Consider the following 23,155-nt stretch of genomic DNA (forward strand, 5'->3'; position numbering starts at 1 on the left):
TTTGAGGCTAGTCTTATATATCTTGGGCTGGCTTGCTTTATGGCTCCTTCTTGCATTGTACTTTTGTGGATAAAGTGCTTTAGTTTTCAGAACTGTTCTGTCTTTCTTCAGCAAAATGTTCACTTATGACTTTAAACCAAACTGCAGTCTTAGCTAGTAGAGGCATTTTACCACCTGGGTACGCAAAAACACAACTCTGGCTATGATGAACACTTTAAGTAGAAATATTTTAAATGCACATTTTTCCCTTGTTTCTTACTAGGAATATTTGCAAGATCAAAACTTCTTCATCACCAGAAGTCCCAGTTAGTTCTTGTGGAGATGGCTTGGAGAGCCTCAGAAAGAGGAGTATGATTCAAAGTGGGAGGGGGACATGAGGAGAGATGCACGTGAGGTGGCATTTTTCAGCAGCAGTGATTTGACAGAGATTGCTGATGGCCTTCTTCCTCCACGCTGGAAGAAGCAGGATGAGAAGTGTAAGGACTTGTGTTACTCCTGAATAATACAGAGAGATCTCCCAAAGTCTAGAGACAGATTTATTTCCTCCTCCTTCCTGAGATGGACCTGCTCTAAGATTCGTGTGCAGTTGGAGAAATACTGGTTAATTGTTTTGCTATTATACCTGCATGCAGTGTTGACAGGACTTGATGCTGTCTTACATCTAGAAGGATGATGGCTCAACAAACAATCCTGTTATCACAGAGGCATAAATAGTTCAGCAAGAAATGTAACAAAGACACTCTGATACTGCAGTAACAATAAGCAGCAGGGACAGTAGAACGTCTGAGGAAGAAATATCTTCTGTTGAGCCAAGCACCGTCTGGAGAATTAAAGAAAATGTTTTAAATTGAGAAATGGCTTTTGAGTAGATTTTCTGTGATGCTGCTGCAGGTCTTTGGAGAATGAAGATCTTGACTGATGTGTTTTATTAATGTTCCTCAGTGTTGTCGAGAAACATCTGTCTTGTGGTTTGACCAAATATTTATATCGATTTTAATTGCTTCATCTGAAAGAAAATGTTCTCAGTACAGATTGAGATATTTAGCCTTTTTCCAGCATAGTAGCCTCTGTGAGGTGATGTTTTTGACTGGAGGGCTGATACATGATATGTGCATCTTCTACTGGGCAGTCAAAGCACTGTACATCAGGTTTAACTGAAGAAAGTTCTACCATTAATTTTCTGTTATATCCCTGTAATGCAGTTTGCCATTTCTGTTTTATGGCTGGCTCTTTATGCTGTGCCTCTGGAATCCAGTCTTGCAGCTCAAAGAGAAATGGAACAGTAAATGGATTTTTCTTTGTCTTTACTTTTGGACAGTAAACTCTGGCAAAGTGGTATTAGGGTAAACCACCTCAGCCAGTGTAGTGAAATCTGCAAGTGTTCTGCAAACTGAAGTTCTTTGTTACTTAGACTTTTCCTTAGCGTGTACTTATAAAAAAAGCAATTCCACAAGCAATGAAATGTCCTTTACTGTAAGTTCATGTCAGAGATGCATTACCTTTCTACACGTGTAGGTTATCTGCCTTTCTGTCACAGTGCCTAATGCACGGGCAAAACTGAAAGAACAGAGGAAAATGTAATAAAAACTGGTCTTATTTACAAAAGTGGTACAACCTTGTGTACACATTCAGGATTCTTTGCAATCCTTATTCAGATTCCTTACTTTTGTTTCCATTCTTTATACTTTACTTATGTGAACAGTTAAGATATACAAGCCAAGTGCAGCATTTTCTTAACAGCCTTCTGTGTGGCAGCGCAAGAACAAAAATTACATTCTAAGTTTAGATATCTTGGTGTAACATTTCTTTTTATTTTTTCTAGAGGATATTGCCAGTTCTGAATTAAGAGAAAAGTTATGTACATATATATATAAAAAATACTCAGTATTTTATATGATGGAAGTGTACTTTAAGTTACATTTAAGTTTACATTAAATAAGCAGATTGGAAACTACTAAAACAAAGCAGGGTAATGCACAGAAACATGAGAATCTTTAATTGGATCACAGCTTGTTTGTCCTGATCTGCTAGATCTGCAGCAAGCTTCCCTTACTCTGAGCTTGTCTGCATACAGTCTCTGAGCACATCTTGTGGATGTCGTGTCTTCCCTTTCTGTGGGCATTCTGACTGTGGAAAAACAGTGCTTGTTTCTTAGGCATAGGCATGGCATTAAGACTGAAACTAAGTGAATGAATCCAGCTGTAGCATTTCATGCTTCTTTTGCTGGCATCAACAACAGGCCTAGATGTACTGGCAGTACTAGGTGGAAGAGTTGCTTAAATATCTGCAGAGTAGATGCAGATGATTGTATTGTGCATTTGAAGAAGGAGTTGGATGTTGTTATAGGTCTGGAGTTCAATGACTGATGAACATTTTGTTATAGATTCCTTCCAGTGTTCATGTACCAGCAAAGGAAACATCACCATTGTCCAAATAGCACAGAGAATCAGAAGCTTAATACTAAAATTGCACTGATAGCAGTTGAGTTGGCACAGGAATTTGTATTTTTATGTTCAATAAATCATCTGCTGAATGTAAATGACTGTATTGGATTTAATGAGCTTAGCAATAGGGTAACTGAGTATTCAGTGAAATGCTAGGTAGCTCATGTAAGTACACACAGAATTTGAACAGCATAAAATATCTTCAAAATAATACTACTCCCCCGAAATTTAGGAATATAAGGTTGTTTAATTTAATGTGTATGAAAATTGTAATCCAGTGAAACTCAGGGATGTACTGAAATTGCTATAATACGTTTATTTTCTGCTGCTGTATTTGTAATTTTATTTGAGCTTCAATAAAATGGTGTTGTGCATTTTATCTCTTATGTTGTTTTTTCCTTGGTCCAATGGCATCTTGCCTGCTTCCAGGTGAATGGAGGAACAGGTGTTTTGGGAAGCTGAGTAGGGGAATTGAAATGTATGGACAAGGAAGCAGATTCTCTTTTGAGTTCGTTATGTTCAGAAGATAAATGTCTTGCCATTAGTTTTTCTGATTTGAGTGCTGTCATGAGAATTTAGTGGGAAATTTATGAAAGACACTAGCAAAGAATGTAAAGTGCTGCACAGAAATGAGCATCTCCCCCACCTTCTGCTATAGTAGCATCTGCCAGACATGGCAGTGTGAATTCAAGATTGCCAAGGAAGATGGTCTTTTTCCATGGCTTCAGGTTTGTAGAGAGCATAACTTGATGAAATTCTGGGCCTCTTTCAAGGGTAAGAGGGAAGCTCAGTTTGTGAGGATTTAAAGGTGAGCTCTTTTATTTTTGAAAGGATTCAAGTGCTTCCTTCTCACTTCCATCACTGGTACAGTTCTCATTACTCAGAGGGTATCACCATTTGACAATATGTTGAGACATTTTGTTTCGTTCTTACTACTACAACATACACACACCTCGGTTTGCTCATACAGGATATGATGATGAAGTCAAAGTGGAGTCTCTTTTAGCTCTTGGTGAACCTCATTGTCACTGGGCTGCGTGTTTATCCAGACCTGTCTCAGGAGTCCTTGCTAACATTCCAGCTGGCTGTTCTTGAGAACTTGGGCTTCTTTGAGAGGAATTCTTCCTTAGTTAAGGACTTCAGATCGTAGTCTCAATTTGGACTGGAAATGAGTTCCCCACATACTCCACAATACCATAGCAGCTTCTTGGGTGATAACCCAGAGCATATGCTTTGTTTTGAGAAGCTGCCACGCACAGGATGGTGAATCCTCAGAAGATAGTTGTTCTAGTCAGTGCCTTGCCTGTTATTTGCAAAGATCTCTGCGCTGTGTTTTAGGTGGAAATGTGATCCTGAACTTGATCCTCCCTGCAGGCAGTGCTCCAGTATATGTAACTGAAGAAGGATAGATCATGATGTTACCCTCAGCGAGTACACTGGGTAAATGAGAGAATTAGAAGAGATGGTAGAGACTAGTTCTGGAGGAGATGAAGATGAATAGGCCCGTGCAAATGTAATGCAAGGTGTTTGTAGCACTAATGAGAGGACTCAGCTGAAATTCAACTTGCTTACACTGGGATTGCTCTGTCAAAATCTCTGCAGCAAAATATTCCTTTCAGGACTAGTTCTGTTGTTTTTAAGGAAGGCTTTTTTAAGGGCACAGGTTGCTTTTTGTGTCAAGACTTGTGTTACTGATTACTGCTTTGGCATCCCCTGATTTCCTGCCTTATTGCTACGTATAACTTATAACAGACTATAGTATTTTTTTATTTTTAACTTTTATTACTTAACTATGTTTTTACTGCTACTATAAGGTGTTGTGGTTTTTTTTGTGATTCTTGTGACATTTCATTTTTTTTCCTGTTGAAGCAAAAGGACCAGGGCTAAGGAGGAGAGGAATAGAGACCTCATTAATCTTCAGTTCCTGGACTCTCTGTAATTGGATTGCTTGCTGTTGTTTTTTTTTTCAACTTCTACCTAATAAATAGGATAAATCTTTAAATACAAATATTTATCCATTTGGCTCGAATATATGCTTTCTCACTTGAATTTGTACACAACCAGCATGTACCTGCTAAGGCAAAACTCATACACCTGGAGGAAAGATAGCTGCTTTCAGAACTAGCAAGCACTGGAAAAAAAGGCAGAAGACTCCAAGCATTCCCCATTCGCTCTCTCTCTCTTTTTAATTTGCAAATGTGGCTGTTATAGTATGTGTTTATGTCACACAATGAATCCCTTGAGTAAGTTCTAACTTGCAAGCTTATTTTGAAATACTGTATGTTTCTCATGGCAAGACCACAGTTACATTGGTATCTTCACAATTGTTTTTCAGATGAAAAGAAGCAGATGGTTGCAAATATTGAGAAGCAGCTTGAAGAAGCAAGGGAACTGGTACGTTGTGGCTTTTTGTAAGCTAACTGTAAATTGCTGGGGAAAACTGGTATCATTAGTGGTAACATTTAACTCACCTGATTCTCTAAAAGTTTTTAATAGTAGTATAATAGAGTATGAAATATTTGAGAATATGATGTACTCAAGAGGAGTGTATAAAAAAGTTAATCTTGTGTTAAGTGATTTAAAGCTTCTATTATTACTGCAAGATACTAGAAGTTGTTTCAGCCTTTGAGTTGGAAATAAGGTCTTGTACTTTAAAAAATGAATTAAATGTTTTTATACCTAATATATTTTTTCTTCAAGGACCTGTATATCTGTTTGATTTGATCTGTCCAGTTGTCTTGTAATAAGTCCTGTTTTCTCTTCTAGCAAGTGAGACAAAAGATATTTAGCTGTTTGATGTGAAAGGAATAAAGGTAGTTTGAGGTACTGAGAAGAGCATATATGTTAACTGAGCATTAGTTAGTGGTCCACACTGATGGAAGAATACAATACACGATAAGCATCTATGGCTTTTTCTGTTTTGTTTCCACTGCAAATTGTCTTATACTCCAAGTGGATGGAGTATAAAAATAAAGTTTTGTAGTTGTGGAGTAACTGAGTAAAGGAATAGCAGTTGAGATTGATTGACTTTTTTCCACATGCCAATCGTTCTTTGCCTGAAGGTATTTTTGTTTATTGTTTGCAAATGTACTCATTTGGTCTATCTGATGTCAGAAATATAATCTGATTTTTTGGGATAAGGAAATGAAATTAGTTCCACTGGTGTGAAAGTTCTTCAAGTTGAGCACCTTAAATCAATGATTTGATTACTAACTAAATAGTAATATTGAAAATCACTTTCTAAAGTTTGTGGCATAGAAAGAAAAAGGTTTTTGATGTGTTTACATTCCAGGTGCTTTTAGAGTAATGGCTGAATTAGTCTTGTAAGCAGAGCATTGAAATAGGACCCAGGAAAGCTGAATCTTGGTGCAACCCCACTGCAGGTTTACCTGATGAGGATGACAAAAGACCTAACCTCTCTCATTCAGTATTGTCAGTGAGAAATACAGTAAAACTGTGTATGGTAAAACTGCTGTCCATGTCATGAGGCTGTTAGGAGAGTATATTAAGGCCTTTGGGGCACTTTCATTTGCAAAAAGCTGTAGGAAAATAAGAATGTAGAAGTGCTTTTCATCTCCTTTTCACTGCAACTTGACATGGCAAAAAAAAGACATAGCACTACAGGGAAATTGCAGCATGGGTGTTATGTTGAAAAATCGCTCAAATTTGGTTCTCTAATCAAAGTAAGATTGGAAGGAACAGAAATTGAGTTAATGGTTCATTAGTTTCCTTCTTATGTCAGAAAAAATTCATCTACATTTTACTTATTATGACAGTAAAAACTAAATCTTTATATCTACATTTTCATCCTAATGATGATCTTGATTTCATATACTGACTTTCCTTTCACGCTTTTGTTTTAGATCTTGTTGCTAATGCTGCTAGACAGGTGCTTAATTCAATTATTGGCTTTAAGTAATTACCTTAGATGTTTGTGATTAATGTCAAGGCTGGGTTTAAAATCAATTTGAACAAACCTGATAATAACAGAACTGATTAAAAAGATCCTTTTTTGAATGAAAATCTACACTAGAAAGCCAAAATAATCCTAATTCTTTGGCATTGATAGTTTTTGTACAAGGGCTTGTTTTTCCTCTTGTCCGATTAAAGCTTGGCTTATTTTGTTTTGGTTTATTTCCTAATTGGTTAAGAAACAACTTTCTTATAAATATTATTGTAGAGATATTTTATTTACACTGACTAATCACTGATTGTTTTAAAACACTGTCTGCTTTGTTTGGGTAGCATTGCTGGTGTAATTCATTTGATCTGTATGCAGAACTGACACCAAAATGTTAGTCCCAGACTACCTTGTAAAACCATAGCTACTGAGTAAGAGATTTCTGGAGATAAATCCTGTCATTCCTGCATCCCATGCAGAGTGTCACAGAATTGTAGAATATGCTGAGTTGGAAGTGACTCAGAAGGATTGAGTCTGACCCCTGACAGGACCATCCAAAATCCAAGCTCTATGTTTAAGAGCATTGTCCAAGTGCTTCTTGAGCTCCAGCAGCTCAGTGCCGTCCCTCTGCCTCGGGCAGCCTTTTCCATGCCCAACTCCCTCTGGTGCAGAACCTTTCCCTAACCCCCAGCCCTCCCCAGATGCAGCTCCATGTGTTCCCTCAGGCCCTGATGCTTTCCCCAGAGAACAGAGCTCAGTGCTGCCCCTGTGCTCCCTGTGAGGAGCTGTGAACTGCCATGAGGACTCTCCTCGACTCCTCTACTCTGGACTGAGCAAACTCAGGGACCTCAGCACTCCTCACACCTCTTGCCCTCCTTCCCTATCTTCATAGCCTCTGTTTAGTTGCTCTCTAATAGTTTTATGTCCTTTGTATATTCTGGCACCCAAAACTGCACGCAGTACTTCAGGTAGGGCCAAACCAGAGCATCTGCAAGATTTTTCACCGGGTTTTTAAGATAGATGAACGTTGAGATAAACTTCAGTGTAAAATGAGGTTGTATTTAGGTTCATATCTGCTTGGACCACTGTCTTCTGCATGGACTGGCATGGAGATTTATCACTACAGCCACAAAATGGACCTGTTTAAAGTCATGATAACACCCACTCATCACTCCCCTCCCCCCCCCATCTCCACCCCCACCTCAGATAAATATGGATTCTTTGTCACTACCTGTAACATTTTCAGGAACATCACAGATGTCTCTTAGACTTCATGCTCTCTGATACTCACTGTTTAGAATGAGGATTTTGGATATTGTGTACTGTGATCTGATCATGGCTGCAATAGATGTATTCGTTTGGGAGATGGCTTCATTTTTATTTAATAGAAAAGAATTGAGACTTCACTAAAATATCCTGATCTTGCACATATAAATAGATGTAAGCGAAACATTTTCTATGCTTATGGAATGTTCAAGATAAAGTCTATTGGCATGAAATGATAAGAAATAAACCATTTACTATAGCTATCAGTTTAATTTATAATACCCCTTTGGAAAGTTAAGCCTGCACCAAAGAACTGGGTAGAAACAGCTTTGTATGTTTCAATTCATTACTGACTATTTAATTAAAGTCAGCTTTACAGTTTATTATCAAATACCATTTTGTATAATCAGAATAGATCAGACTGAATGACTTTCCAGTTTCTGGTAATTCACTTGATTAAATTCAGATGCTTTTTTTATGTCATGAGGATGAAATCTCAAAGTGTAAGCTAGTGATTATGTAGGAATAAACTGTAACTATCACTTGTGAAGACCTGTAACCAGAAGCTTGGGACCTTAATTGAAAGGCATTTCTGTTCCAATGCTGTATTGCTCAGCTGAGATCAGTAGGAGGTGAGTAAATATTGTTTCAGGTATTTACAGCGACCAAGGAGAGCTGTTCTTTTATCTTTTTAAAGTAAGTTGGAAAGATTTTAAAAGTAGGTATGGGAGTTTTTTAGCTGTGCACAACAAAATTCCTGAGGAGCCAGCACTGTGTAAAGGTGTTTCCTTAACCCAGTGGGCAGGTAATTAGCAGGCGAGTCAGCCCTGGTTTATAACTCCTTTTGATTTTCTGTAACCTGATGTCATATTCTTGCATTTCAGGCCCTTAAAGTTCTGCATGTCAAAAATAAGTAGCAAAACCATTTTAAAGATAAATTCTCTGACATTTTATGCATTCAACTGTACACCAGTTCTTGAACAATATTTTTATTACAATTCTAAAATCCAGTTGTTTAATGTACCTGCATACAGATTTGGGATGTAGATTTATGCAGCCAGTTCAGAAAGCTCAGGCTACTTAATGCTGCCGAGTAAGCAGAAAGGTACAATAATTATTTTATTACACATAGAAATGGTTGGTAGATAAAATTTTATGTATTTATGTGTCTCTGTATAAAATGTGTGTGTATACAAAGATAAATAAAATACAGTTTGTAAAACCCCACAACTAGTTGGAGGTTGGATGTCTTCTCCATGATGTTCATTAGTGTATTCACTGCCTTTGAAACCGCAATTCAGAAAGGTTTAAATAGAATCATTTTTTTTAAAGTGTTAATAATGCCAGTTTTGTCATTAATTAGTTGACTTTATGCTGTGTAAAGATTTTTCTAATATAGCTCTATACTGTCAATAGGATTGACAACACTTTTCTTGACAGAGAATATGTTTCTTGGTATTTGTGAGCATTTAGTTAAACAGGCTGGTAGGGTGGTTTGGGTTAGAAGATCATCTAGTTCCAACTCCTGTCATGGTCAGGGACACCTACAAATACAAATTCCTTCTTGCTATAATTATAACTTTAACTTACATCTCCCTGCTTTTACTTGGTAGCTCGAGCAGATGGAGCTTGAAGTCCGAGAGATCCCACCTCAAAGTCGGGGAATGTACAGCAGTCGAATGAGAAGCTACAAACAAGAAATGGGAAAACTTGAAGCTGATTTCGTGAGTTTTTATCCTACCTTGTAAAGATAGCATCCATGAGATTTTTTTTTAATGTAATAATACAGTTATTCAAGCAACTGGGTAGATTTTTTAACTAGGATGCCGTTAAACATTGGGAGTATTTATGCTGTAGGAACAATAGTCAGCTTTTAACCCTGTTTCTCGAGGAAAGGCTTGTAGAACTTGAGAATTAATACTTAAAATATAGTGTAAGTTTACTCTGCAGAGAAAATAATGATTCATTTAAAACAGTGTGTAGTAATGTGGCAATAGCATGAAAAGCAATATAATCACCAACTTAGGGAATTTTTGAATGTGGGTTATCTCATGTCCACTTAATGTCTTACTGTGATTTCTTCTTTCCATTCCACCTAGATTATTCTTGGTATTTTGTACAAGTATATTCTAAATACTAAATTTTTCAAATAATGGATACAAACCAACAAGATTCTCTTGTCTAAGGGCTTCTGCTGCAGTTGTCCTTTTGTGTGTGTGTGTGTGTGTGTGTGTGTGTGTGACTACCATTTGCACTGAATAGATTTACACAGAGACAAAACTGTTTCCTCTGAAGTCCTGAAAAGGTTCAAAGGGATTGCAAAATATGGGGAAATGCTTTGTTAATTGGCAGCAGCTCAGTTCCTGCAGGGTAGGGAGAAAGAAAGAAATGTTGGAAAATTCTTTTCCATTTGCTAGAGAAGTGTGAATTTTCTCGGGAATGCTGGAGGCAGTTTATTCCTTCAGGGGAGAAGAGCCAATGTTTGTACCCGTAGCCAGGAAATCCAGCTGACTGTCATTCCTCTGTGCTTCTGCCAAGTTTTGAGGAGTTGCACAAAAATGTATTAGCAAGAAGGTGGCTGTAATTTTGTAAAGTTTGAGGAATGTTAGGATAAAAAGACTTGCATTGAAATTTTAGATGATTTCATGCTGTTCCCCTCTAGGAAGTGTGTATGGCCCTGTTGGGTAAACAGTGGCTTCCAAAAGAGAACAATTTTTAGGCCAGGAGTGAATGTTATTTATCTCCTCAGGGGCGGGAGAATTCCCAGTCAACATTTTTATTTTTATTGCTGGCTTATTTCTCTATGCAGCCAGAAGAGGGAAATTGGTGCTCATGTTTCCAGACATTTGGGAATGGGAGAGTTCAGAACTGGATGCTCTTTATGGAAGAGGAGAAATGAGCATATGTGGAAGAAGTGTGTCAGAACACGAGGAGTTCACATAATTGTAATATGTATATGTTTTGTATATCCTTCAATTGTATGTATATGACTGAAGAACATAAGGATTTGCTAAGAGTGAGGGAGCCAAAAAAAGAGTGGAAAAAATTTGTATAGAAAACAAAATGTTGTTTCAACTAAATTCCCTTTATTATCCCAGTTCCTAGGCACTAACATTTTTGCTAATTTTGTATCTGAGTGTTAGAGAATCTTTCTGGCTTATTCTCCAGACAAATAACAAGTTATTGGAAACTATATAACAAAGTGATTCAGTTGTGAGTTCAAAGGAGGAGAGGAGGAAGGAAAGGAAATGTTATTTTGACTCAAAAGTGCTGTCTGGAGGGCCACTGAAGGCGGGAAGTTGAAAATATTTGCTGAAATGAAAGTGCTTTTGTGTGTTCTGTCTGAATGTTGACTTGAATGAGTTGTGACCTGTTTGATTGTAAGCAAAGCATGTAGAGTTTCTTTAAGAGCTTTAGCAGGCCTTTAGAGAAAGCAGATCTTAGAATTTTAAAATGAATTCACTTTTACAGATGAAGGGAAATCTTTAGTTTAGAATGATACTGGCAGTTTCAGGTTAGGATCAGCTTACAGGTTTGCTGCTGGAAGTTCTCATGTCTTCCAAAAGGCATGCAGATGTGAGTTTGCAAAGTTACGTGTTGTTCTTTATAAATGGATTGGAATCTCAGCTGGATCCCGTTGTACTTGACTTGGCCTTTTGTCCTGTGTGAAAGAACATGTCTGCTGAGGAGAGGACATCTCTCTGCCATCTTGAAGTGTATATTTCATTTAAATAAATAGTGTTTGTGAAATGAATTGCAAAAATTATATCGCTTAGTATGCAGTCTTTTTAAGTGACTTCTATATTTGAAATGTGAAGTGAATGCAGAACTGGGACTGGTATATTTCATTTATATTCATCTTAATGAATATGAGCCTTGATCTTGCAAATTTGACCTCACCCAAGCAGGTATGAAGAACAGCAGCACAGCAACATATTTAAAAGTTAGAAGTAAATATGAGGAATGTAGACTGTTCACTCCTTACTTGGAAGATACTCAACATTCGTGTTTCTGATATGTAATATCTAATGGGGGAGTTTTTTTGATCTTGGGCAGTATGTGAAAAAAAAATGACAAAAAATTGGACTGTCACTTGCTTATTACTTCAGTTTATACTATGGAATCTTGATGAACATATCATGGTTTGTTGTGGTACTTATTGGTTGTTGGTTTGGTTGTTGTTGTTTTTTTTTCATGCACATTATTATATCAGAAATATAGCCTAAAAAAATATGGGTTTGAGCTTAGTCAAGCTGCACTTTGAAAAGTTAATCCAAAAATGGCTGTTAATTCTTTGGTCAAATGAGAACAAGCTGTAAAGAGAGATTTATTTCCATTCTTTGCAGGCTTTATTGTGTTGAGTCTCACACACAGTTACTTATAGCAGTACCCTGCAGTCCAAAGGTGTGTTTAGAGGCAGTTACATCTACGCCATGCACTGTATTGTACATGGGTAATTTGTAACCCACTAGTTGTATTGAGTGATGTCAGAGGAGAAAAAACTGACTTGTTCCATCTTATTGCATACCTGTTACAAAGTAACAGTGTGAATCAAAACAAAGATAGTTCATTTCGATAATTTAAGGTATTCAGATACCGGAGCACTGTGATTACACATGGGGGAAAAATAAAAATGAAACTATGACACCTCAACCAAAGCTGGAGGCTAAACGATGGTTTCTGTTGCTCACATCCATGCTGTGCAGCCTTCCTTGGGAAGAGTCTGTTCTGTAGCAAACAATTCTTCTGATTTGTGAAGAAAATCCAGGTATGGCCATGCCAGATTACACCAATTGCTGCTGATGTAGTTCCAGCAGCAAGTATTTAGAGAGAAACATAGGAAAAGGACAAGAATGAAGTGGTATTTCTATTCAAGAAAGCTGTGTGCACATCAAAAGGCAAGTTTCAGGGTTGCTTACGATAGTCCATAAACATCTATCATGATGAAATTCAACTGTTTGGTAAAGGTTGTGTGTTTGTTTCTTTTAACTTTGAAAAGAAGATAATCAAACCAGTAATGTATTATCAGTACAGCACCTTTATAGTGGGGTTTCATTTTTGTTAGGTACTGAAAACTGTAGTCCCCAGACTTCAGTGACTCTTGGGCTTGTGCTCCATGCAGGCTTGCTGGGCTGCAGAGGCAGCGGTAATGGCTCTATCTTGTGGCCTGAAGTGGAGTTGCATACCATGTATGTGTGTCTGCTGGCTTCATTTTGGGACAACCTACTAAGAGTTTCTGAAATTCTAGTTTCCTACAACTTTTTTTGCTCCTTTTTTTTTTTTTTTTTTTTTCCCTACACCTACAAAGGCATCATCTTGTGGTTTAAGCTGGTAAATATTTTGTTCTTGATTATTCCATGTGCATAATGTCCACGGTGACCAATTGCATGAAGCTATAAATGCAAACAAATGCCTTTATTTAATTGTAATGGGGGGGTTATTAGAAAGAAGGGGATAGACTCTTTAGCAGGATCTGTTATGATAGGATAAGGGGAAGTGGTTTCAGACTAGAAGATGAGAGATTTAGATTGGGGAAAAAAGGAAGACGTTTTTTACACCGAGCACTGAAGCAGGTTGTCCAGAGAGGGCGTAGATGCCCTGTCCCTGGAAACACTTGAGGTCAGGCTGGAAGAGACTCTGAGCACCTGATCAGTCCGTGTAGGTGTCCCTATTCATTGCTGGGGAATCCAGTTGACCCTTCAGGGTCCCTTCCAACTCTAACAATTCTATTTTTCTATGATTTTTATTTTTTTTTCAAATAGGCATTTTTTTTCCATTTATTACCCCAAAACTTTAGGTACCTGAAGTACCCAGGGAACTTTAAACACTAGGAATATACGGTAGTAGAAAGCTGTCTGGATTTTACCAATTCACTTTGATCAGAATCCCAGTTTGTATGAAACTGTAACTATCTAAACATAGCAAATGTGTGGTTATCGGTTATTCATCCCAAGGGTTCATTGTACAGACACAATATCAGGACAGTGAAAAGCTTACAGTTGAAGTATGAAGCATTCAAATAGATGAGGGAATATAAAAATCCAGTCAGATTGTATTATGTAATAATGGTAACCAAAGGTAAAATTTGCAGGCTTTAGTTCAGTCAGTAGTGAAAATACATATTCATGTTGCGTACATCCTTCAGGTTTTGTTTAAATTGTTAAAATGATAACTATTGTTAAGCTTTCAAAGCATTTAAGGTGATAAGCAACAGGAAGGGGCTCCATTTTCTGGCTCTGAGAAGTACCAACTTACTGCAGAAACTGACCTGAGGGAACAGCTACAGTTGTGCCAACCATCATCTGGCTGCTTTTTGCCAGTACTACTGCCCTTATTTCAAATTCTGGCATCTACCCAGTCAAATATTCATGTGGTTACAAGCATAATAAAAGACACTTGTCAAAAGATGAGTTAGAGACCTATGTCTTTATTGCAGTCTTCCCCAGCTTTCCAGACTGAACTATAAGTTTGGCTATTGGACTGTTGTAGAGCAAAGCATTTCTTTATATTTAGAATTTCATAAAATGTGCAAGAGACTGACTTGTATAGCTTTGTAATTGCATCCCAGATGTTAAAAAGGAATTAGCTATCTATACATGTCATGTATGCACATGCACCCTGCATGGGCAGGCATGCCTGCAGTAAAAACCTGATCTTGTTGATCTTTGTAAAATCAGATTAGTTTTTGGAATGTGAATAGCACATTTCTTTTGTAACAGGGCTGGAAAGGGTTTGTTTTAATGCACATGAGATGAAACATGCATTAAGATTCAGAAGAAAATGAAATATCTGACAATGTATTAACAATCTAATTTTGGGAAAATATTTCATAGACAAATGTTCCTTTGCTGTGCTATATTTAATATATATCATAGCCTTTTTGAGATAAGTAATCAGTCCTCTATACTATACTAGTTGTTTTTTTTTTTCCTTTTTCCCCTTTTTTAATAACTTCTGATATTTTTGCTTTCTTGTCTGCTGTTGAATGTTACTTTAACTTCTTTTCTTCAGAAGAAGAAAATTCCACATTATCTTCAATTTGTTTTTGTGTCCCCACCTTGACGGGTTTGTGGTAGAAAAAGGTGGAGGCATCATTTGACGTTTTGCAATTACTTTATTTATACGACTGCTGTTTCAAATGGGAAAAAGTTGAGGTAGGAAAAATAATTATTATTATTATTTTTTTTAACATTCAAGGCCTTGACTGAGTTTTTAATGAAAGATTAAGCAATGCTATAACTTAGGTCTAGTGTAGAAAACTTGCCCTCATTTATTTACATCTAAAGATAATTTTTTTTTTGGTTTTGTGTGGTTGTACAGAGAGAGAAGGAATTTTGTTTCACCATGAAATTTACTCGTGATGACATGTTTTTCCTTAGAGGAAAACATGAAAGGCAGGAGTTAACATGCTTAATTTATCATTAACCTAAGGGGTTATGATCATTTTAACTGAGATTCCTGGGAGGCCAGATTGATGAAGCACACTGCACTTCCTCGGTTTTTAATGCAGTACCTTTGGGTGCTGTTTTCAAAGAGTACTCCCATGTTTGACCCATAAGGTGCATCTCATAAGATAATTTATAGAGATATTACTGGACAAGGACAACCAAGCAGCAAATTTCAGTTGTCTATCAAGTTAATTCCTTAATCACATTCTTCACTCAGCCAACTTCTACTTGATGCTCTTAGGAACTTTAGTACAACTCTGTCCAGAGGTAGGAAACTGGTGAGTTTTGTGGCACTTTTTTTGTTGGTCCTGATGCATATGATTTTAAGAAAAAACGATTTGTGGAGCAAGAGCCTTGGCCCAACGATTACAAATAAAGGTATTTTTAGGAAACAATTTGGTGAGTCTGATGATGGTGTATGTGGCTGGGGCATGTTGACTCTCACAATGCGCTATAAACCTTCATGCTGCTCTCTTTCCTTGTTCCCTTCACAGAGAAATGTTAATTTATTAATCGAAGCCAAAAAGTAGTCTACAGCTGATGAAGTCCTTCTGTAAGATGTATTTTAAATCATATGATATAAATTCAGCCTGATGTCAGCTGTGGTGTAGGAACACATGCCTTTTTCACTAAGCATGTTTTCTCACCTGGCAGTCCTTAGACGTGTCTGAATGCCAACTCTCATCAGCCTTACCACGTATAGAACTGTGCTTTCTCCTTTCCCACATAATTTCTGTTCTTCTGTTAGAATTTCCCCTTCTCAAAGTAGGAGTATTGAATCTGTGCACTGGTCTTCATTGCCAGTACTGGAAGAAGCAGTGTCTGCTCAGAATTACTTACAACCAGGTGGAAAGTGAGGACTCTTCATATACAGAAGGTGAATGCTGTTTTTTTGGGGGGAGAAGGAGAGCTCTAATATTACATTCTTTCTCAGTGATTTTATGTATTAGTCAAGTAATGCCCTACCTTTCATGCAAAAAGAAGCAAGCTGTTGTCCTGCTTTTGATAGCAGCAGTGGTAAAGATCTCGCTGTTGTCTGTTGTGAAGACAAGTAAACAGAGCATATCTCACTCTTTTGTCATCATGTTGGCTCACTTGCACTCATGTAAGTAGAATTTTGATTTGCTTTTGTATCATGAGTTACAAACGCGAAGATTTTGAGAAAAACCATCAGACAAGCTGAGCAAACAATTCATTGCTTGCTTACTTTTCAGATTAGAGCTACGCTCAAGTTTCTCATCATATTTTACTGTTGGTTTTTTTTTGTTTTGTTTTGTTTTTCCCTATCTAGAAGGAGGCTAATTTGTGTTTGACTGCAAAATAGGAAGAGACATTCTACCAAGAAAGCAAAAAAAGGAAAAGGTAGCATTTTGACACTGGGGAGGATTAATTACAGATCTTCTCAGATTTCTTGGTTTATTTCTTCTGAGACTGACACTAGATGGCACTGTTTGTTTGCAAAGTAAATTCCATATCCCCCCAGCTCCTTCCCCCCCCTCCAGTTTCTTTTTTCTTTTTTTTTTCGGTTTTTTTTTTTCGTTTTTTTCTTTTTCTTTTTTTTTTTCTTTTTTTTTTCCTTTTTTTTTTTTTTTTTTTTTTTTTGCTTTGGTAGTAACTGAAATTACTGTTTCATGAATAAAATATTTCTGGTGGGATTTGCATTTCTATATTGGCTGAAGATACTGTGTTGAATGTTTTATTAACCAGCCCAGTGCAACTGTCAGCCTATTAAAGAGATCCAATGGACCCTGTTTAGCTAAATAAACTAAATAAATCCAATTCGTCAAATTGTGTTCCTGGCTGTTTATTTTCCATTCTTTTGATGTACAGTTTATTTTAAGTTAAAGCCACACAGTTTTAAAAATTAATGGGAAAACAGAATTTAGTGTTTGAAACATGAGGAGACTAATTGCCATGGTCAAAAATAGCTTTCCTTTATGGTGAAGTTGCAGTCTGGTAAATGGTGAACTTTTTATTGTTGACTCATTAGTTGTCCCGTGTTAAGAATTACTTTGGCAAATGTATGGCTAATGGCTTTTTATTTATTTATTTTTTTTGCCTGCATGCTAAGTTGTGTTGCTGTCATGAAATGAAACTTGAAGTACTGGCAATGCAGTTAAAAGTAGCTATTTCTGCCTAACTTCAAGAGGTTTGTGCTTCATCTTGATAGTTTCTCAATCAGAATTCAAGGGGAAATTTTTATATCATCGTTACATATTAAACGCTTGTTGAATTTCCTATTGCATCATAAGCATATATTAGAGTATGAAAAAATCTCTTTGCATAACTGAATATATTCTGTGTTGGATCGTCAAACAGTTGTCAAACATTACAAGTGGTAGCATTCATTCTATTCTGCTAGTACAAATAATATTTTAGTTACCTTGGTTTTTGCTGAGAACCTTTGCCAAAGAATAGCAGGAGATTTATGGTAGCACATAGTAAAAATTCTTCTGTGCCAGAGAATAATACTTGTAATTGCAAATGGATTCTGAACTTGTTAATAAGCAAGATGAAGAACATGACAGGTATATTTTCCCTTTCTTTTCTGATGACTTGGTGTGCTGCTTTAGTAATGTTTTGTGCTAACTTTTGTTTGACGAGAAGTGGTCAAGTATGTGTTGCGTAGTTTTTTTCTGATAATTTTAGGTTTCCAAAAGCAGAATACTAAGTTTAATGTGATAAAAGCATGTTAGTTAAATTGCTCTTTTTTGTTGCTGTTTTTGTTTTTCTCTCAAGAAATCTACTATAGTTAATTAAAAAGCCTTTGAGAAGACTTAACACATAAGTATGAACTTTGTTGTGGCAGGGATTCTTAGGGAGAATCAACACAATCATTTCACTCCACTTTTTTTTTTTTTTTCCTGCAACTTACGGCTGAATTTAACTGAAATTGTGATTTTTTTTTTTCTGCCACCTCTCCTCCAAACTCTAATCCAAGAACAAAGTAGATGTTTATACTAATGCTTTCAGTGTTCAATACTGCTGTTTCCTTATGTAGGTAGACCTTCATTTGTCCTGAAAAATATTGAATTTCTTATTTATGTTTTAATATTTACAAGTTGCAGATATATAAAATGTGATCTAATAACCAAGATGCATGATGTTTTCTCATCATTCCCATTTTGTGCTATACACTGATTCTTTTTAACATACTGGTGGAAAGCACAGAAGAAACTTTATGGCTCTTTAAAATTGGCTTATACAGGTAAATGGAAATGGAGTTTGACAACAGTGGAGATGCTGCCTAATCTCTGACATGAGGTTTGGTGAGGAAGAAATATAAAGGAAGAAATGCAGCTGGAAATAGGATTGAATGAGTTTTTCCTTTTCTAATGCTCTTTACTATGTGAAACATATGGAAGAAGCGTGAATATCTCTGTTCTTTTGTTTATAATTTTTTATTTGTACTCTGCAATCATTTAGTTGTCAGTCCCAAGTACAGTTTCCCTTTGCAAGCTGCTGTACAAACCACACAATAAGTAGTCCTTGGCCACAAGATCTGTTTAAGCTTACTGTTCTTGTATAGTTGTAGAAGAAATCCCTGCAAAGGCTACTTCAGAGTAAGTTGCAAATTTGACAATATAATGCTTGTTTGTAACAGGGGAGTCAAATATAGCACCATTCCTACTTTTCATCCAGTTTTTATAGACTGCCATAATGGTGCCAGTTCTAGGAAAATATTTGGTGATATTTTGTAAATATTTGCCAGTATTTAATAATTACTAGAGAGGTTTCATTCCTTAAAGATTAGATCAATGAAAATTAAAGTAGTAAGAGCAAATAGTAAAAAGGAATATAATAGGTGAATTCTGGGGACAGTAATAGAATATTTTTCTTGCTCTGGTACAATTTAACCATTTCTGTGTTTTATGAGGGGGGGAGCTTTTTACTAACTATTTGGTGCTTGGTGCATAAGAAGAGGAAACTAGGGAGTGTGATAGGGGCTCTGCATATTTCCTATTGGATGGCATGTCCAACAAGTCCTTAGTTTTTTTCAGAGAAGTTAAGACTAAAATGAAAAAGGCATAGCATTTGCCAGCTTACCCCTCTGCTCAGCATGGTAACATGTTGGATAGATCTTGGAAAGAGCATGTGTTCAACAGAGACTCAGGTGAAGTCTGGGAGATTGAAGGAAAAGCTCGTGTTGTTTTTTCTTGGTCTTGGACTGGACCTTAGATAGCAAGTGGCCCTATGTGATAAAGCTAGCTTTCCACTGGTTCATGAGTGAAAGGGCTTTGAGCCATTATTAAACCAAATTGTATCCTTTGCTGCGGCCTATCACCGTCTTAGAAAAAAGTATTATTTAATATTTTGTGTAGGAGTAGTGGTATGGATACCAAACCAAATTCTTTTATTTCGGAATTTGAAAAGCAACCTATAAATTTCATAACGATGGCTGGTATTTTAGCACGTGTATTGCAGGTTTTTACACAGGCACCACTATTTTGTAGATTACCTCGAACAAGAGGATTTCTTATCTGCAAGTACAGCTCTTTGGCATCTGATACTGAGCATTAAATAAATAGAACTGTGCAAGTAACTGAGTTGGTGTGTTGATGTGTTTCTTTTAATTATTTTTGTATATTTTGTTTAAGACGTGTAGGTTAGTTTTATTATTGATTGTCCTATTTGCATCTGTCTTTGAAACCACAGGTTTTCTTTTTTAGTATGATTATTTTCGGCATCCTTTAAAAAAATAAACTGAGAACTATTTATTCTGAAGTAGAGGGTTTGTGAGTAAAATTACTAGCAGTAAATGGTCTTAGCTGTAATTTTTTTATTAAATAATTAATTGATTTGTAATCAAGCTGTGTTTTTTATATTGTTCTGTAATTCAGTGTTACACCCATGAGTGACAGTATGATTTCTTCTTTCTGCCTTATCTAGAGGAGAAATCAGACTCTATCATTCACTTATATAAGCTTCCCACAAAGTTAGTTCAGTCACCTAAATCAAACTAAAAAGTTAGAGAAAGGTCAGGATTAAGTTAGAGGTTGCTAACCTGAATCTCTTCCCTAGCCTTTTTAAGCCCTTAGTGCTCCTTTTGTCTTTTCCTCACCTTCTATCACATTGTCCTCCTGTTAGATCTTTATTTCAGTTGAAGGCACCTGGGCTGCATCTTTCTTCCTACCAATACTTGGAGTCAGTTTCAAACACATTGTTAAGGTCCCCCTTTTTCCATTCATGGCCTACACATACTGTGTTCAGCAGTGCAAAGCAGTGTCTCAGCATTTGTAGCCTGTAAAGATCTTGGTTTAAAATGCATGAACTTTAGAATGAGCGTAAGGAAAATTTGTTCCTCTGCCTCCCCACGTTGATGGTTCATTTTCTGCTTCTCATTTTGGGACAAACTTAAAGAGTTCTTACTTCTAATTCATAGCTAGAAAGTATTCTGTTGCTAATGTCACTCGCTGAGTTTCCTCCTCTTGCAAACTAATACCAAATTGCAAGGCATTTTGTATGTTTAAAAATGTCTTAGCTGGGGCCTTTTCACCTACACAGGCTTCTCGTGCAGTCGTTTTTGGTTTGGCAGTGCTACGATTTTGAAATTCGCATCAATTCGTGCACATGAGCATGAGTAGGGTTGCTTTTTAAGGGGGAAATTCCTTGAAAATTCCATTCTGGGAGCGCACCAAACATGCTTCAAGCCCTAATGGGGAGTCTAAACTGAAGATTGCAGTTTCAGGGTGCTTTGAACTGTGTGTGAAGTGAGATTCTTTCGCAAACAACTAAGATCTGTTCTGCAAGAAATATGAAATCACGTAGCGTTCAGATACTGTTATAGAAAAACACCAAGATGTTATCTGTTCTGATGTAGTTAGATGTATCATTTTGGAGCAAGAGTATCTTTTGAGGTCTTCCCTTCTCTTTTGAAGGATTTGAGGCCTCTGCAAATTTTCATTCCCCTTCTCTTACAAGAGATTTCAATTTACAATTTCAAACAAAGGAAACCAAGGAACAAACTCTTAAAGCCTAAAATCTTGTTATTAGTACATTTGGACTACTTCCATTTTGGGGAATTGTCTTTTCAAATACTATGGAAAAATAACTTATGATGGTTCATGTGTCAGTTCTTTCACCTACTAGTTATCTGAACAAAAAATAAGGCTTCAAGTTTTCATTAGACGCGATGCATTTAAAAAATCTTCAGCATTGTATTTATGCTATTAACTAATGATTAACAGTTGATATTTAATGATATTACATATCTAAATCTTCAAATTTACTCACTGTGTTTTTTAATTTCAATGCAAAAGTGATATGACTTCAGTGAAAATCCTGTTACCTAAGCAATAGGAAGTCCAATCCAGTTCTTGGAAATGTTCATCGTGTCTGGTGTACTCTTAAGAAATCATTATTCTTTTCCCTGCTACTTAAGAGAATAGTTAAGAAACTATGGCATGCAATAGATCTTGATGGCCTTATTATCAAATCAGAGTATCAGCTTGGTTATATAATAATCAAGTTCTTCTATATGTCATGCTGAGGTGTACGCTAGGTCTTTGCTGAAGAAAAAGAAGTCATGTTCTAACAAGGAGATATGTTCTCAGTGACCAGCCCATTCTCTGTTTCCCCTCATATCTTTAAGCTCTGTTATACCTTTGGTTATAATTTGGCATGGATTTGACTTGGACTGGAGTTCTTGAACTAATCCTTGCAACATTATTCTTGCTTTCAGATAAATATATATATATATATATTTTGTTGTTGTTGTTGTTGTTGTTCCTGTAGATAGAGATCCTGCAAACTGGCTGGAATGCCTTATGGATGAGTTGTTTGGCTGTATGGTGGTAGAAAATTCTTGAAATCCAGCCATACTGCCCAGTGTTACGTTTCTTAGGGGCAGTATCTAGAAGGGAGTTGAGAATAGGTTGTCCTTCTGTAATTATAAATAAAAAAAGGAGACATATGATAATAGCATTTCTCTTGAGGCAATTAAGTCAAATGCCTACTATGGAAAGTGAAAACGAATGTATTGCTTTGCTCCACTGTGAAGTTGTACTGAAAGTTTGTTGTGCCTTATATTTTAACTTGTATGCAGGTTTTGTGTATTTTTTGTACTTTTTAGATCACTTCAGAAGAACTCCTCCTTGGTGTATGTTTAAATACAGATGAACAAGTTTGTATTTGTGTTTTTTGTTGGTTTTGTTTTGTATTTAAAAGGAAACAAAGACCTGTCCCCTGCCCCAGACAGTCAGAATGGAATTCAGATTCTCCAAGAGTGAAAATGTCTGTACACTTCGCTCTTGGATGTCACTTCAGAAATAGCCATATGAAGAAAAATGTATGATTCACTTATTGACAGAGAAAAGCCAATAAAGCCAATTTGATTCAGAAAGCTGAGAAACATTTTAATAACTTTTTTGACGTTTTTGTGTAGTCCTTATTTACCTTATCAATAGTTATGGTGACATATGATTGTCAACTTTTTATATTAAACCAAACTAATAAATTAAACATGTTGTGTTTATACCTGATGAAAGCTGACGTTTTGGAAAGGTGTTAAAATATACTGACAGGTCTTGTTCATAAACTCCTTTGGTATAAATATGTAGATGACATCTTTAGATATTGTTTGTACACAGGCTGATAGGCAGGAAACGTTGACAACGTAACAAATGCAAATGTCAACCCCACAATTTAACCTTTCTGTGTAGGAAAAGATGTTAGTTTTAAGTTACATGTATCTTTTAACTTTATTTTCAAAGTTTTTTTTTTGAGCCTGTTATCACTGCTGTTTCATGTGCCACTGGAAGTAATGCTGCAATAAGAAAGATTTGCACTTAAGAGCTTTTCTCTGTAGTGTTCCTACTTAAATGACTGCGGCTGAGAGGGTTGCTTTTTCTCCTACTTCTTTTTATTTTTCATGTTCGCCTAATATCTTCTGAATCTCCTTGTAACTTCACCTGCTTGTGCCTCACTTGCCAATGGCTCAGGGCTTGAAAGGGCAAATCCAGGGCAGTAAAGCAGTAATACTATTTTTTAAAACGTTAGAGACATTTACTGTTCAGATTGCTTCGTATACAAAACGTTTCTGATGCGGCCTCCTTGGTGGTGACATAGATCCCTGTGTGCTCCATGTTTGACTATTT

General features: G+C 36.5%; 1 protein-coding gene across 4 annotated transcripts in view; it reads left to right on the forward strand.

The window, feature by feature from the left end:
• Positions 1–23,155, forward strand: part of VTI1A (vesicle transport through interaction with t-SNAREs 1A) — a 249,894-nt gene that overhangs the window by 1,717 nt on the left and 225,022 nt on the right. For all 4 annotated transcript variants that reach the window (XM_085229582.1, XM_085229579.1, XM_085229580.1 and 1 more), the window contains exons 2-3: positions 4,780–4,838; positions 9,225–9,335. In XM_085229582.1, coding sequence (XP_085085708.1) covers positions 4,780–4,838; positions 9,225–9,335 — 170 coding nt within the window. The remainder of the gene's footprint in view (positions 1–4,779; positions 4,839–9,224; positions 9,336–23,155) is intronic.

Source organism: Meleagris gallopavo, chromosome 8, assembly GCF_905368555.1.
Source record: "Meleagris gallopavo chromosome 8, MGAL_WU_HG_1.1, whole genome shotgun sequence".
Taxonomy (NCBI): Eukaryota; Metazoa; Chordata; class Aves; order Galliformes; family Phasianidae; genus Meleagris; species Meleagris gallopavo.